The sequence below is a fragment of the Schistocerca cancellata genome, chromosome 9 (assembly GCF_023864275.1).
Source record: "Schistocerca cancellata isolate TAMUIC-IGC-003103 chromosome 9, iqSchCanc2.1, whole genome shotgun sequence".
NCBI lineage: Eukaryota > Metazoa > Arthropoda > Insecta > Orthoptera > Acrididae > Schistocerca > Schistocerca cancellata.
In genome coordinates, this window is record NC_064634.1 from 218,766,639 (window position 1) to 218,784,251 (window position 17,613).

General features: G+C 42.4%; 1 protein-coding gene across 1 annotated transcript in view; it reads right to left on the bottom strand.

The window, feature by feature from the left end:
* The window catches only part of LOC126100673 (cuticle protein 19-like), a 33,854-nt gene extending 17,410 nt beyond the window's left edge, over positions 1–16,444 (bottom strand). Inside the window, exons 1-2 of the mRNA XM_049911292.1 lie at positions 16,416–16,444; positions 7,650–7,730 (exon numbers count right to left, since the gene is read on the bottom strand). Of these exons, the coding sequence (XP_049767249.1) occupies positions 7,650–7,730; positions 16,416–16,430 (96 nt within the window). The 5' untranslated portion in view covers positions 16,431–16,444. The remainder of the gene's footprint in view (positions 1–7,649; positions 7,731–16,415) is intronic.
* Between the last annotated feature and the right edge of the window lie 1,169 nt (positions 16,445–17,613).

Below are 17,613 nucleotides of genomic sequence, written 5' to 3' on the forward strand. Positions count from 1 at the left end.
TCAAAATTTCAGACTACTTGCATTATAGTCTCTTACGAAGGAGTCAAAGTGTAATGTTTAGATCGGACACAAGAGTGCTTTATCATGTTGGAGGCTACTTACTCCAGCCTACCTACGACTCATGAACTGACTAAACCAGTCAGTTATGTGGACAGCGGTGGGGAAGACGGGTGAGGGTTGAAATACAGTAGTAGTCAAACGGAAATATGAACCACGAGCTTAGTAGTTTTTTAAATACGCCAAGTATTGCAGAGTTGTAAGAAAAAGATTCTACGACCCGTCGGAAATGAGAATGGGCTAACGTCCAAAAGATGAGCTACACGCTAAGAAATCAACATGTTACACCATGAATTCGAAACATTCAGATGATATGATTACGGTAATAAGTAAAAGGATTCAAAGAGCCTCAATAGATGAGGAATGATTCATGTTGGAACTGAGGAAAATAATTAACGTCAGAAAAGGAACAATAGGTCAATGAAATGCTTACTTTAAAAACCGTGGTTAGTTTAAGAAATTCCTCAAGGTATCTGTGAATTTTATATCTTCTATTTCCATTACTGATAGCAGCTGTAGCAGAACAGATAGTTGAAAAAATATGAGGAAGTTCAAATATAAAATGAAATATTAGAAAGTAAAAAGACCGTTGAAAGAATTAATAAGTGAAATAGAAAGATTAAATATAACTTTGCAGATGTGGTTTGGGGGAAGAGGGTGGGGGGAGTTATTTCATCCGGAGAGAGCAGCAAAGAGTCGAAACTGTGCACTGAAATACATTAACATAACGTAAATACAGTGATGTGATGTAAGAGAACGAAACTATTCATGAGGATGCTCTAAGAGAATAAATGCTGTCTTGTTAATGTGGTACCGGTAACAACACGTCAAAGTAACTAAAATTAATGGTGGATTTAGTGCAAAGAAGATTAGTTAAATTTGTTTTTAGCATCTAAGAAACAAGAGATATTTCATCAGATGCTCGGAAAAACATTAACCGCATTTTGCTAAAGAAGAAATTTGGCTGATATCTCCGGCTTCAAATAACTGACTAAAATACTACATGGGAAAACAGAAGCAAGAATTGCAAAGTACAGACAGCAATATAAAGTTACAGACAACCAGTTCTGAACATAAAGCAAACGTTAGGAAAAAATTTAAAGTAACTTTCCTGGTATTACTGTACTGTACTGTTCTGAGTGAAATAAGACGTCAGCAGTCATATAGCTGGATGTGACTAATGCGGGAATGAAAATTCGTTACATCTACGAATATTGATTTGAAATGACAACAGCCTTAGAAGTATACGTTGAAAAGGTATTAAGGTCCTGAAAAAATATCAGAACAGGGATAACTACTTAAGAGCAAAGAATAGCCATATTGTTGATCAAAGAATATAATGATATCGAAGCTGAAAGGAAGACCAATAAGTACTAAAATTGCTACTTTATTTTAAATACAATAAACAAAACACGCAAAAATTGGGACGAAAATATTGAAAAAAGAAATCTGTGAAAATTACGTTCTTACTTAATAGAAATATACTGATTTCAAATGTTGACCTAACATCATAAAAAATGTTCATCGCACAGTGCGTTTGATTTCACACTTCTTCATGAAGTTGAAACTTAGAGAGTGGAAAGGTTCCAAAGAAGTAAATTACTATTGGAGGCAGAGAAAAGAGCTGTTGGATGGGCCATGTAGTGAAAGGAGTCTATAGGAGGCTCTGTTAATTAGGACGTTGCGACATGAGGCTGCATTCGTTCAGTAGATAATTTGATGGGCTATCTGGAGGAGGGGGTGCTTACCGGAAGGAACATCGTGCAGTGTTAACTAAGTCCGTAGAAGAAGAAATGAAAAAAATTAAGTACGAAAGACAGATACTGAAATACAAGGAATAGACTACTCATAATGCTAGGTGTCGAATATTTGGCAAGTATGTATGCCACTCGAGATTGAGAGAGGGGTAAAATTGTAGGCTAGAAAAATTGTAGACTGTAGACTAGCGCGTAATACGCATATTCCCTATACGTAGCAGTCCGAAAACCGTAGTTCGGGTTGAATGAATTATCTTTGAGTACCCATTGTGATATCTCAGAAAGCGACAGACAGACAGAGAGAGAGAGAGAGAGAGAGAGAGAGAGAGAGAGGGGGGGGGGAGGGGAAGAAGAAATAAGAATGATGAAATAAATATGCCCATTGATGCAGAAGCAAAGGATCTGTGGTCGTTGAACGCTTTTGTTTTATGAGAAAGAACTGAAGTGCAACGCTGCTGACAAAAACTTTCTGGATACGAATGTGAAATGTGACGTAAGTGTTCACTCTGATGTGCTTGCTGTATCAGAAGATTCTAGAAAAGGGTGACACACATGGCGAATTAGACTGCAACTGTCGAAATGAATGGGTTTCGTACGACATTATTACAAATAATCGACACAAGCAATCAGTCACTGAGTACTGAACGTAGAAAATTTCCAGGAGCAATGATTTTATTATCATGGGAAATACGGGGTATTCCTTGGCGCGTGACACCAGAGGTGCATATTGGAATAATAGAGGGAGGCAGAATTATTCCGTTCTTTATAACCATATTGCTGTGGCACCATACAATAAATCTAATGAAAGCGTAGCTCTACCGAGCAAAATGTGCAACCAGAGCGTATATACAAATTTTGAAACGTTAATTCAATGCATAACTTTGGAATATTTGCTTGACATATCGAACAGCATACTGTTTTTGAAAAAGGAATGCCTCCTGTCTTACGTGATAGTATTTTTGATTATGACAAGCATTAAGAATACTAGAACTTCGATTGACCATTGAGATAAATTTGCGTTCTTTTTCCGGTAGTGTGACTGGAAATAGGTGTGACGTCTGAAATGTTCGGAGCATACTGGAATAATAAAGTGGAGTAACACTAACGAGTTGGAGTTGTTTTTTGCTTGTTTATTTCAGTAGATGATGGAAAATATATGAAATTTATAGGGCGCTGCTTAATACTAGGATTTTGCGCATTCTCTCAGCACCAACACGAATGACATTAGAAGACCCCAAAACAAGTACTGTTACTTGGAAAGAAGAAGAAAAAGGAAAGATATGTAATAATTCCCTGAAATCTGAATCTAACATTAGAAAGCGTAGTTTAATACGAATGAAATGATAGTTTTACATAAAACGCTCCATAGTGTGCACAACCTTTGTAATCGTGAAACAGAGCCCAGTCGGAGAAGAATTAAATTCTTTAAATTTATTTGTCGCTGTTTTTACGTATAAAACACAATGTAAAAGCTCCTGCTGACCGGGTTTCACAATTATTATTACTAGATCCACAGTAGATTAATAATGCTTTTTCCTGATTTTATGAATAGTTTGAGGCACAGCTCCGAAACCTAAGACCACATTTCTCTACTTAAGTATTACTAAGATCTGAATAAAAAGAACGTGATTGAAGATGAGTGTAACTTTTACCAATTTTTATGCGAATACAGAAACAGGGGTCTTTCTAAACATTATTTGGAAGTTGTAAATGGCTCATAAGCATAAGGAACATCATTCATGAGAATGTTTTAATCTACCGAGGAAGCAGTTGAGTATAAAAATAAATTAACACCATCACATAAGTTTCCAATATGAACCGTGATATACTCGTAACATGGGAATTGAGTGAGAGGTACATGTATACCCGAAATGCGTCCTTAATTTGGCGAGGAAAGATATTTTAGGTCTTATAACGAGTCCAATAGTTTTACTGCTAATCATTACTTTTCGAAAATTTTCATCTGCGTTTATACTGTTTAAAGCAACGCGTCTTAGTTAAGAGAAATTAAAATTTATTTTCTTTTCCATGATTAAGTACATGTTTATTTTACTTATTCATTAAGTACACGGACTATTACTTTCACATCTGTACAAGACCCTTCTCATCGACGTAATTGTCTTCCTGGAGTTTTTGAGTATGTTGTTTCTTTGATGAAAATCTGCTTTTTAGACAGAGATTTCAAATATGGGTTTCCAGTTTACATCGTCAAAATGTTTTTCAGAATTTGTGGTTGTATATATATGTTCATCTCGAATTCTGTATCCATTCAATAAAGATCACAGCTATTCCCTGACCATAGTTATGTTCATTACAAACCCTTCATACCTTCAAATTACCTTTTAATTCTCAAATCTACTATTTTAACTAAAAATTAATATGAGATTAGCCTTGGAACAATCAGTAATTCGCCTTAGTTGGAATAGGTCTCTCTGACACAATGGACGCTAATTTCCGCTACACCTCCGTAATTTACAATGTTATCGTTTTCTTGTTTTTTTGCCACAGAGAACTACGACAAAATAAAATTTTTAAAAAATCAAGAGTTTTCTTGAAGACTCCAAATAAGGATCTAAAAGAAATTTCGTTACTGTCCCACTCGCTGGAAAGATAAGTTCATGTGCAGACTGTACTCAAGAACGTAGACGTTTCGCTCGCTATAGAAGCAGTTTGTTGGCAAGTTATGAGCTACGTGACTTGAGAAAAAGCGAGGAGCTTTGCGCGAAGACTAGGATAACGTCGTTTCTCAGTTGCAAACGACGTAATCATCCCTGCGGAAAGGAAGAGTCAATGAAGAAGCGGAAAAGTTATTCTAAGTGCCGGTAATGATCCTGTTTCTGTAGAAATAATTGCAGATAATGACGGACATATTTCTCGGTAGCCTACAGTATTACCACCTTCACTTGTAGGAAATAGCATCAACGTCGTAATGTTTACATTCAAACTTATCTTTTTGGCAAAAAATATCTCTGTGCAAAGTACTTCCACACAGGGTTATTACGTGAAAATTTGATCCAGTGAGAGGGTGGCCTGTTAACCATCATGTTATTTAAACACACTATTAGTATTATGGCAGCCCCCATCTCAGTTTTGCAATGGATAGCGTGCCTCCAGTCCCCGAAAGAAGATCTCAGCAAATTGGAAAATTCTGGCAAGAACGAAACATCATAAAGATCCAAAAAGTTTGAACTTATCGGCAACGACCGTGTAAGCCTATTTTCTTAAACGACAAAATTATTTCAAAAAAATTGAAATGAGACTATCGAGTTTCATATGTTCACACGAGGAACGTTGTTAAGAGTAGGGTATGGTAAACTAGTCACGTTTGTAGCTCTAGACCGATTCTTGATTACAGAGGTAAACTGGAGAACCCGTAAATCGGCTCTGTGCCTTTTCCACGCAAGAAGAGAAGAGTGTTTGATACAATGATTTCAACAAGCAGAGTAAACTGTAAACGATTGTTATGCAGTCGACGATCACTTAATACCAAGGCTAGTAGAGAAAGTACTTTCTCATACTCGTTCATTCTGTCGATATCCAAAGTTGGTTGGAATGAGAGCGAGATGTAGATGCAGATGTAGAACAACGAAACGAACTACATTAACACGAGATGAATGACTTTACACAACTACGTACCAGCAGAATCTGTGAGCAATGGCGTTTTTCGTGAAACGCGACGCCAAACGTCCATTCACAACGTTCACTTGGAAACTGGTTTGATGGACCTTCAATTCTTGTCAGGTTTGAAGCCGATTACGGTTCTCCTGTCGGGAAGGATCTCTGTACGACCGCTGTTCTTAGATCTTGTCACATGTCTGTGCACTCCGTCTTCAGGCTACGAGTGGCCTACCGGGACCATCCGACCGCCGTGTCATCCCCAGTGGAGGATGCGGATAGGAGGGGCGTGGGGTCAGCACACTGCTCTCCCGGTCGTTATGATGGTATTCTTGACCAAAGCCGCTACTATTCGGTTGAGTAGCTCCTCAATTGGCATCACGAGGCCGAGTGTACCCCGAAAAATGGCAACAGCGCATGGCGGCCTGGATGGTCACCCATCCAAGTGCCGACCACGCCCGACAGCGGTTAACTTAGGTGATCTCACGGGAACCGGTGTATCCACTGCGGCAAGGCCGTTGCCCTCACATGTCTGTGAGTGGTAAAATATTCCTTGAAGACATGTTGCACAATCCGCGTTAATACATGGGCTGACAATTTGTACATTTTATCTTATATTCAGTTTCTGAAATTTGTTATTTGCAAATTTACTTGCTGTTTATTGTGGTCTCTTTATGAAGGGTGTCCCAGCAAGAATATCAATATTTAGGGATATAAAAGGAACGATCATTCGAAGCAATAAAATTATAGTAAACATGGGCCCTTCCATGCATACCTTCATCTCCGATACTGTGAAACAAACCTACTCTACTGCATACGCGTACTCTTTGCTTTCCGTTTACTAAGTGGTGATGGTATGGTCAAAACAAGAAAAAAAGTACGGTAAACAAGGGCTCTAAATTGATTACCTGAAGAGCTGTGGGTCCTTGTTCATCCTTGCTGCAGTGAGACTTTTTTCCTGCTTGAAAGGTGCTCATAGCCCTTTGAGGTATGCATTTTATAGCCCATGTTTAACAGTTTTTTTGCTTCGAATGATCATTCCTCTCATATCTCTGAATACTGACCATTCCTGCACTGATAGCCTATCGTAATTGGCTTTATCAGTCGTAGTGTGTGTACGTGAAACGTACTCCTATTTGAAATGAGCAGCTAAACGTTAAACTCTATAGAATAATTAAAGCACTGTGGAAACGTCAAACGCTGCAAGTAACATTTTTGTTAGGAGACTAAAAAAACAGTATATTTTTGTACATAACTTTTTTGTACCCAAAAAACAGAGGAGGCATTCTGACACCACAGAATTATGCTACTCACATCACCGCAAAAAATAAAGAGTGAAATTAGAAAATAAGTAGTTTATTGAGAACGTTCTAAGTGCCATACTAGGTAGCTGACTGGTTCCAAGCGCTAATAACAAAGTTTTTCTTTCAGAATTCATGTACAGATATACAGCAGTAATGTTGTAACTAACAGAACTGCAATCAACAAAAATAATTTCTCATGCTTTTAAACTGTTTACAGGAGAATAACAAAACTGAATTCAAGTAAATGTAATCTTGCAGTACTAACTTCTATTTCTTACACAACTCCGTTATCGGGCTCAGATGTCGCAGTGTTTACAGCAGAACTCTCTGAGCTGTAGAGAAAGAAATAGTAACATCGACAACAGGTCTTTCTGTTTTGCAACTGATAAACATGGCTGATATTTCAGAAGAAGCACGGCATTCCATACATCATGTTTTTTCAAGACACTAACGTTTTTCTATTCTGAGGTTTTAGAGTGAAAAATTTTAATATCTCCTTGAGATAAATGCGTTTGAGAAACCTTAATCATACTGAGTTTGGATCTTTTACAATTTTGCATGGAAAATAATGTTTCTGTAGCGTTTTTAAAATCAATGAAGTCATTCATGTGGATTGGAATTACAGGGCATCTTACAATCTTGCATAAATCTGGCTGAACAAAAGCCGCGCTTACCTTTCTTCCACCATGTACCATCCAATAGTGACTAAAATATGTTCTTCAAGATTAGGTACCAGGAAGAACATTAAGGGCATGCAACAGAGTACCGACAACATAACAGCGTCGAAAACATGTCTGGTGAAAATGTGGCACTTAGAACGTTTGACACTTCCACTCTTCAGTTATTAGACTGTGTTTGCATGCACACTTGGAAATGGAACTTGAGGCAGGTGTTACGTTGAGACGACATTACTTACGTAGTAGTCGATGGCGACGGGCCTGACGAAACCCGGCAGCGCAGACGTGACTCGCCACACAGCAAACGCCGCCAGCAGCGCCTGCACAAACAACGGCGTTACTACACACGACAAGTAGTACGAAAGTGTGAAAGCGGTGTGTGCCCGCTGGGTACGTCGTCACCTCAAATAGTAAACGATGGACTATAAAGAGCCGGCTTTAACGGGTGGAACATAAATAAATAAATAGTAAACGATGGACTATAAAGAGCCGGCTTTAACGGGTGGAACATAAATCCACTTGGGGCAAAAGCTAGTATCAACTGAACATCCATAACATGTGGGGTACCGCTGGAAAGCTGTCAACACTATACAGGGACATAAATGGCGCGACAGATACACTATGTGATCAAAAGTATCCAGACACCTAACTGAAAATGACTAATGGGCGCTTCAGTCTGGAACCGCGGGACCGCTATGATCGCAGGTTCGAATCCTGCCTCGGGAATGGATGTGTGTGATGTCCTTAGGTTAGTTAGGTTTAAGTAGTTCTAAGTTCTAGGGGACTAATGACCTCAGAAGTTAAGTCCCATAGTGCGCAGAGCCATTTGATTTTTTGAAAATGACTTACACCTTTGTGGCGCTCTCCATCGGTAATGCTGGAATTCAGAATGGTGTTGGCCCACCCTTAGCCTTGATGACAGCTTCCACTCTCGCAGGCATACGTTCAGTCAGGTGCAGGAAGTTTTCTTGCGTAATGGCAGCGCATTCTTCACGGAGTGCTGTACTGAGGAGAGGTATCGATGTCAGTCGGTGAAGCCTGGCACGAAGTCGGCATTCCAAAACATCCCTGAGGTTTTCTATAGGATTCCGCTCAGGTCTCTGTGCAGGCCAGTCCATTACAGGGATATTATTGTCGTGTAACCACCCCGCCACAGGCCGTGCATTATGAACAGGTGCTCGATCGTGTTGAAAGATGCAATCGCCATCCACGAATTTCTCTTCAACATTGGGAAGCAAGAGGGTGCTTAAAACATCACTGTAGGCCTGTGCTGTGATAGTGCCACGCAAACCAACAAGGGGAGCAAGTCCCTCCATGAAAAACACGACCACACCATAACACCACCGCCTATGAATTTTACTGTTGGCACTAGCAGATGACGTTCACCGGGCATTCGCCGTAACCACACCCTGCCATCGGATCGCCACATTGTGTACCGTGATTCGTCAATCCACACAACGTTTTTCCGTTGTTCAATCGTCCGCTCGGCCAGGAACTCCATGTTTTCGCACCTCCCGCCTAACTGTCATAGTACTTGCAGTGAATCATGATGCAGTTTGGAATTCCTGTGTGATGGTCTGGATAAATGTCTGTCTATTACATATTACAACCCTCTTCAACTGTCGACGGTCTCTGTCAGTCAACAGATGAGGTCGGCCTGTACGCTTTTGTGCTGTACGTGTCCCTTGACGTTTCCACTTCACTATCCGACCTGGCTTTCACATAGTCGTTATTTTCGAAACAAATATTCATATCTTAGGAGGAGATTTCCTTCTCTAGAAATATCATAATACGTGGGCATAAAAGTTATTCCGAAATTCTATAACAGACCGTCGTCAGGGATATAGGCCTGCAGTTTTGTGGGTTTGTTTGACGACCCTTCTTGAAAATGGGAATGAGCTGTGATTGTTTCCAATCGTTAGGTACTCTTCTCTTCTCTAGAGATCTACGGCAGACTGTTGCAAAAAGAGGAGCTAGATCTTTTGTATATTCTGTGGCGAATCGAACTGGTGTCCCGTCAGGTCCAATGGCCTTCCCGGTTGAGCCATTTCAGTTGCTTCTCCATCCCATGATCACATATTTCGATATGTGGTTTTGAGGTTTGTGAAACAGTTTTGGAAAATGCGTTTAGTATTTCGGCCTTCTCTGTGTCATAGTTCATTTCTAAGCAAATAATGAAGGACTAGCACAGGCAAAGAGGACTTTCCTGGCCAGGAGAAGTCTATAGTTATCAAACATAGGCCTTAATTTGAGGAAGAAATTTTTGAGGATGCACGCGTGGAATGCAGCATTGTGTGGTAGTGAATCATGGACAATGAAAAAATCGGAACACATGAAAATCGAAGAGGTTTGAAATCAGACGAATGTTGAAAATTAAGTGGACTGATAAACTAAGGAATGAGGAGATTCTCCAGAGAATTGGTGAGGAGAGGGATATGTAGAAACACCGTCAAGAAGAAGGGGCAAGATGACAGGATACGTGTTGTGACACTAGGGAATAATCTCCATGGTAATGGAGCTGCAAAGCGTAAAAGCTGCAGGGGATTTGAATAATTCCAACAAATATTTAAGACAGTTCTCGCTTATTGTTTCACCTTAGTTGCACACTTTTAGATTACATGTTTCGATCACTCTGGATCATCTTCAGATCTAAGTAGTTGCGTCAGCAACATATCTTCTCTACTCAGAGTGCCACTCTACACAGAGTACTACTCCACTGCAGTGCACAGGCGCTTGAGTAGACGTGTTGCTGACGCACCTACTTATATCTGAAGATAACCCAGAGTGACCGGAACATGAAATATAACTAAAAATGTGCAACTAAGACGGAACAATAAATGAGAATTCTCTTAAATATCAATACATTTTCTGAATCTCTCAAGACGATTACGTCAGCCACAGTGATCCAAGAAATAATTGAGGACTTAGAATAAAAGTACTACTCTGATATGAAGAGGTTAGCGCACGCCACATAAAACCAGAAGACTGATGACTCAAAAACTGTGGGATAGCCTAAATCTAGATGGAAAGTCGAATCTGAACCGTCATCCTCCGGAACACAAGTCCAATGTCTTACTGTGCGCTGGGGCATAGGGCGCCGAGAGAAAAGGAGGCGCAGAGAGACTTCAAGCGACACTTGTGTTGTCTGTACAATTGTTCCATAAAAAAGGAACTGTATGTAATTGGATGTCGTGGAAGGCAAGTTAGCAGCATACGGCCCGTCTGTATCGTAGAGTTTGGATCGTTGTTAAGTTCAGTTGGAGTGCGATTGTTAATGTCGATGGTCACAACTGCTCTATAGTCGTATTTCGCATCGGTTCGTGCACTAATAGACATAGGTTTGGTTGTCAGTTGTCATCACTGGGAGTACCAGCTACGTTTTTTAAGTAACCAGTCAATCACGCAACACGACGAGCGATATGATGAAGCTCGGTGACACACAAATTTTAGTATCCGACAGTTATTCGGATTTCCCACCCAGCCCGAGTACGATGTAAGGACAGTTCGATGCTTTGATTCCGCGAATGGCACGTGTCCAGAAGTTCTCGCTGCTCCTTGCCCTGTTTATGTTTTTCGATTGCGTAGCCTTACGAGGACTTTCGCTACGCTCTGGACTTTCCTTCTGACTGGCCGTGCTCTCCGACGTCATCGACCACAGGCGCTACCTGTTTGTTCAGCCACTCTCTGCGCCACCGACTGTGTTCCACCTAAGCCGAGTGGGATAGAAAACAAAACAGGAAACGACCCATTTACAGGAGAAGGCAGGACCGTCCGAGCAGTTGTAGTGGCTATTACAGTCAACGTGAACTTTTAACGCAATTTAATGAAAACACGGACGATGATGAAATATCTGGTCGTATAGTTTAAAGCGCAGCTCCCTAAGCTGCGGGAGGAGGTGGACCGGGCCCGGATCGAATCTGCGCGGTGAATTAAGGATGGTGGTCTGGTACACGGGATAGCCTGAGTGTGGTTTTTAGGCGGTTTACCACGCTCGTTTAGGAAAACGTGGACTGTTCCCCAACTTTCGTTTCAGGAAATACGATAGACAAACAGCTGATATACCATAACACACAGTATAGACTTTACACGATTCACTGACAGATGGTGCACACGACTTCTCTGATGATAATGATCATGATGATGATGATGATGATATTTGGTTTGTGGGGCGCTCAGACGCGAGGTTATCAGCACACATACGAATTCCGAATCTTTTCACTGTCCAGTCTCGTCTCACACCGACCGGGAATCGAACTCGACAACGACTTCCTTCCAATAGGCTACCTTGATAACTGTGGCTTCAGGGAGGCCAACCGGCTTCAAAGTTACATAAAAACCAAAATTTGCGATGTCCTGAAACAGCTGACTCGGTACATGACGGAGTAAACGCTGGGGAAAACAAGAAAGAAGTTGACAGTGGAAAAATGTGTGCCTAAATTGGTGGTACTGTTAGGCGTGAAAGTGATATTGGTGATGCTGAGGAGGCTTTTTTGATGGAGGCTTGTGAGGGTAAATGTAGCTTCTATCGTTTGCATACGGTTCCGGTGACAAGCAAAGTCGCGAAGAGTATCATGAAAGTTGGAAAGGTAGCTGGGGGTGTAGGTCTGTGAATCCGGCTCTGAATGCAATGTAACAAAGTCGAACTGCATCGTAAATAATCAGTCACTGGCTCCAACGTCAAGCATGCATTCTTATCCAGAGTTTTTTAAATTTTTTTTAAAGAGAACATTAAAAAATTCCCTTCCGAGTAATTCTTGGATATTGCTCCTCAGTCTGGGATGATCAGGAAGTAAAGAAAAAGAAAGGTATGATAGAAATACGTCGGAGAGGACCTACGCGGTTCGTCATGCTCTGATTTCTTCAGTGGAAGATTGTGACAGAGATGATCAACATTCTCCAGTGGGAGACGATGCAGCAAAGCGGCTTACCTTTAACATCCTTACTCTTAAAATTCTGTTCCCAAACGAGCCAAGAAATGTATTGCTTCCTCACACATACACGTTCGGTGATGGCCATGGCGGTAAAATTAGAGAATTTAAAGAAGACATGGAAGCGCTTCAATAACTATTATCCACTATATCATCAACGAACTGAATAAGGAAGGTGGTAGAATGGTACTAGCTCACTATCTCTGCCGCACACCGTACAATCGCTTGAAAGTTAGAGAAGCAGGTGGAGATTTGAAACTCTGCGCATAGTAGGAAGGTGATACCAAACTTGATAGGGCGTAGCCCTGCTACTTGTTTCCTTAAGGATTTTATTTTGATGAAATCACTGAAGGTGTAACTCCAGTCTTCCGTTTATAGTAAACAACTGCGAAATATTTGATATTGTTACAGAATCAGCGTGACTGTCTAACTTGTCGGTAGCAAACATACATCATACAGAAAAGATGCATTCGAAGATGAACAATGACACAGAGAGTCGCTAAGAGGTAGGATAGCCACACGAAATGCCCGAGGGCCCATCTGTATGCAAAGTTCTGACATCTCCGGCGCTAGGAGCAGTAAAAAACTCCCAGAGAGTACACATTATAAGATGAAAGAATCATCTATTTAGTCTTCAAGGACGCTTTTATTCCACGTCGTTACTCTCACCTATTCACATATATGGCTCAAGGAAGGGAGTCCAGTCAACATCGAGGTAATTATAGTACTGTTTCTGGTTTAACGACGCTGAAGACGCTACGGTCGCAGGTTCGAATCCTGCCTCGGGCATGGATGTGTGTGGTGTCCTTAGGTTCGTTAGGTTTAAGTAGTTCTAAGTTCTAGGGGACTGATGACCACAGATGTTAAGTCCCATAGCGCTCAGAGCCATTTGGGCCATTTGACGCTGAAGAAGGAAACTTGTGAAATTCTTCAGAAAGAAAATTACACGTAACTTTTATTGATTACTGCATTGCACTTCGAAGTGACACAGATAGTGGACGCTATTTTATAACATAGTCGCCAAGTTTCTGTGCCGGTCGGTGTGGCCGAGCGGTTCTAGGCGCTTCAGTCTGGAACCGCGCGATCGCTACGGTCGCAGGTTCGAATCATGCCTCGGGCATGGATGTGTGTGATGTCCTTAGGTTAGTTAGGCTTAAGTAGTTCTAAGTTCTAGGGGACTAATGATCTCAGATGTTAAGTCCCATAGTGCTCAGAGCCATTTGAACCATTTGAACCAAGTTTCTGCAAACAAAGGTCGAAATGTTCAACCAATCGCGGAGGCGGAAAGTACCCCTTCAGTTGTAAAGTTCTTTTTATTGTTCAGTAGTTAAAACACGACCGGTTTCCGGCTCTGACATGCCCATCATCAGGTGTTATAACTTTGTACTGCGAACCCGAGCGCCGCGGTGGACGAGTAGAGGACGCATTGTATCACCAGCGAGAGCAGACATCCCGAAACCGATCGTGTTTTACGACTCAAAAATAAAAAGAACCTTACAACCGAAGTGGTGTTTCCAACTTCTGCTAGAATGCTCAGTTGTGAGTGTTCCTCCGGAAGGATTGTTTGTTCTAACAATCGTTCATATCCTCGACGACAGAACTCAATTCCATGGCCATGCAGCCATTTGAGAACCACTGTGCGAACATACTCATTGACCGTTGGAAAATCTCTTTCGTTACATATCTTATTTCCACTTCCCGAAAATATTGCCTGAATATTGTAGCATGTGGTCGACGCCGACGGTCTTCCTTCTTGGTCAACCACGTCTGCGCTGTCTTAATCACACTGTTGACACAATGTCACTACTGCTGGACGTGACATTGCACTAATTGATACATAAAGCACTAGAATTTCACTGTAAACTCATTTGCAGTTTAGACGTTTCGCCTATAAGAATCCTACTGTACCGTGTGCTTTGGAGTACGTCTCCAGTTGCAGCGTGATTTAACTCCCACACTTCGATGTATCTGTTTGTAGCAGAACTGTGTATGCAGGCACCACCGTTCATGTATTCCCTTCTGATAATGCTCCGCTCTTGTTCTGAAATGGTCTTATCGTGGGACGACATATATAACTTACTTTCTGAAGTCACAGCGTACACGATATCGTGAAGGGAACCATCAGAGAATTAAACGGTATGCCTTTCACGATAGAACTGCGTGCGCTCCTTGCAAGTCATTAAAATAATGCTACAATAGTGACAGGAGCTTTCGTACTGATCAGTAGTCAGTGGCTGCCGTCAAGTAGAATTCAGTTTCTAACAAGACTCGTGTAACCATAGAACCGAATTATGTAGAACATGTCCAGTGTGGAAACTGTTTCCAGTTGAGAGTCAACAGAAGGGCATTGTGCAGTGCACACAGAACTAGTGTAGGTGCTACGCTGAGAGAATTTAATGATGAAGGGACTTATAATTTTTCTCATTTGTTCAATAGTCCTCAACGGGAAGCAAGCAATAACTCATATCTTATTGAAATCAACATACAACAGTGTAAGTGTAGACTCCTAGTGGGACCAAAGCATGTCAGTCGAAAAATGTAGTAGCTGTGGATAACATTTGAAGCAATTAGCATATTGTTTACTATAGAGCTCCAGAGCGAATGACAGGAAAAGAAGTCCATTGGAAATAACCATTGTCAGATTACCTCCGCGTTACGTACCTGTTAATAGCAGAGATGAAAAAACAGGTACGTCCGTGAAACACAAAACTATCGGAAAACTTAAATACCGGGCAGACGAATACATTAGTCACTCCAGGGCGCACACACAGATGAATCGTTAACCGTTTACAGAAAGGCGCAGCGATCGAATCACGTGCTCAACCGCACGCACACTGCCTCTGCGTGGCCACAAGGCAGTAGCGATCATGAGACATTTATGTTTCAAGCAAACATTCTACGTAAACACGGGTAAATGTAAGGTCGCTACAGAGTGGCCAAAAGGGACAAACATGTTTAGCCGTGACCATGGCCATACGGTGTTTGAAGCTGCTGCATTTATTGGCGTTTCGGGGCCGACTGTTCATTGTGTCTACAAGCAGTGGCCACGAAACAAGACGTCAGAATTGTGGACGGAAAAAGATTCTGACAGAGATACCAGAGACGCGTTTGACGGCTTGTGAATCAGCATCGCTTCCAAGCCCGACAGCCTGTCAGCAATGGAACACCGCGGCGGGAACAGCATGCAGTGGGCATTCGGAGTGCGTCACCTCGCAAGAGGCCACTTCTCACATAGACTCATAAAGACAACAGCAAGGTTCATCGAGCTGGAAGAACGTGTGTCTGGTTCCAGAATGAGATTTTCACTCTGCAGCGGAGTGTGCGCTGATGTGAAACTTCCTGGCAGATTAAAATTGTGTGCCGGACCGAGACTCGAACTCGAGACCTTTGCCTTTCGCGGGCAAGTGCTCTACCAACTGAGCTACCCAAGCACGACTCACGCCCCGTCCTCACAGCTTTACTTCCGCCAGTACCTCGCCTCCTACCTTCCAAACTTTACAGAAGCTCTCCTGCGAACGCAGGGGAGTGAGTCGTGCTTGGGTAGCTCAGTTGGTAGAGCACTTGCCCGCGAAAGGCAAAGGTCCCGAGTTCGAGTCTCGGTCCGGCACACAGTTTTAATCTACCAGGAAGTTTCACGTGTCTGGTTTTGTGAACAACCCCCACCCTATCACACCTTGACTGAGCTGCAAAATCAACTGACTTGAACCTCATAGAAAGACTGTAGGAGAATTTAGAAGAAACAGTAAAATGGCGAATTCAGCATCCCCGCAAGTTGGTGAAACTGCGTGATCAAATCCTCGGCTAGTGGATTAACCTGCATCTGACGTACCTGCACAGTCGTGTGGACTCACATCCTAATCGAATCTAGGCGATTAGTCCAGGGGTTTAATTACACTGTGTCTAAAGATGCTTGTAATGATTTCTCTAGGGGTTACTAATTTTTTGTCGAGTGAGATTGTATTTGAGACACGTTACTGACTATCATTAAGAACATCGTGTTGGTAGATAGCACTAGAAGTAGGAGATCGGTGACGCTCGGCTGCGGCGCGCCGCGCGCCACTGTACCGGAGCACTCACCTGCAGCGGTCCCATGGTGGAGGAGGTCCTGCGCAGCGGCGGCGCGACCGCACTTTTATATGGGCGGCCGGTGCGTGTGGCGAGCAGCGCCAAGGCGAGGGAGGGCGACGCGGTGTGTGCAACGCGGCTGCCCCCTCCAGACGCCGGAGATGGGGTCACCGCTTCCTCCGCCGGCCTAACCTCGGCTGCAGGGGCGCAGCCACCGACGGGTGCCGGCGCTCGCCGTCCGACGTCCGCCCACTTCTCTCGCCGTTTACTCCGTCACTGGAATGTAGCCACGTGGGGTGGATCATAATTGTCAAAAGAGAGGCATCGAAGAGCTGCATCTCTATCTACTACTCCGCGAAGCCGTCATCACGCGGGATATTAAAGCTTATGTGGACGTGGCGCTGCTCCAGTTCTGTGAGATCAGTTCCTGCTATTTCACACTGAGGAAAAATTGACGCACGTGAAACATGAAATAAGTTCTACGATAATTCGGTAACATGCAACAAAACGTTTAACTCAAAAGAGGTACAAATGCTCTTTACATCGCAAGCAGAACTTTGTAGACGCCGTACTGAATTTCATAGTTTCCAGTAAAAGGCCATATTTATCGGGTTTTATATTAGAAGTTATGTTCTAGAAATGTGCTGTTTGAAAACCCCTGCACATTTGGAACATCTCGAAAAAGCATCGTTATTGGCACGATTTGTTTTAATGAAATGACAGCAGACATATTATGTAAGTTTGCAGGCTTTCGTGGCCGTTGACACTGAAGTTAAAATAATCTGGGTTGTTAGGCCCCGTCATGGTTCCTCTAAAATAATCGGTTTCGACCCCTCTGCAGGGATATTTTTCAGGAACTTCCGGTGTCCACTATTGCTAGAACAATAGTGTTCTAGCAATACTGGACACCGGAAGTTCCTAAAGAAGATCCGAGCAGAGACCTCGAAACGTCGATTACTTTAAATGGCTGTAAGCACTATGGCACTTAACATCTGAGCTGGCCGGAGTGACCGTGCGATTCTAGGCGCTACAGCCTGCAACCGAGCGAACGGTACGGACGCAGGTTCGAATCCTGCCTCGGGCATGGATGTGTGTGCTGTCCTTAGGTTAGTTAGGTTCAATTAGTTCTAAGTTCTAGGCGACTGATGACCTCAGAAGTTAAGTCGCATAGTGCTCAGAGCCATTTGAACCATTTGAACTTAACATCTGA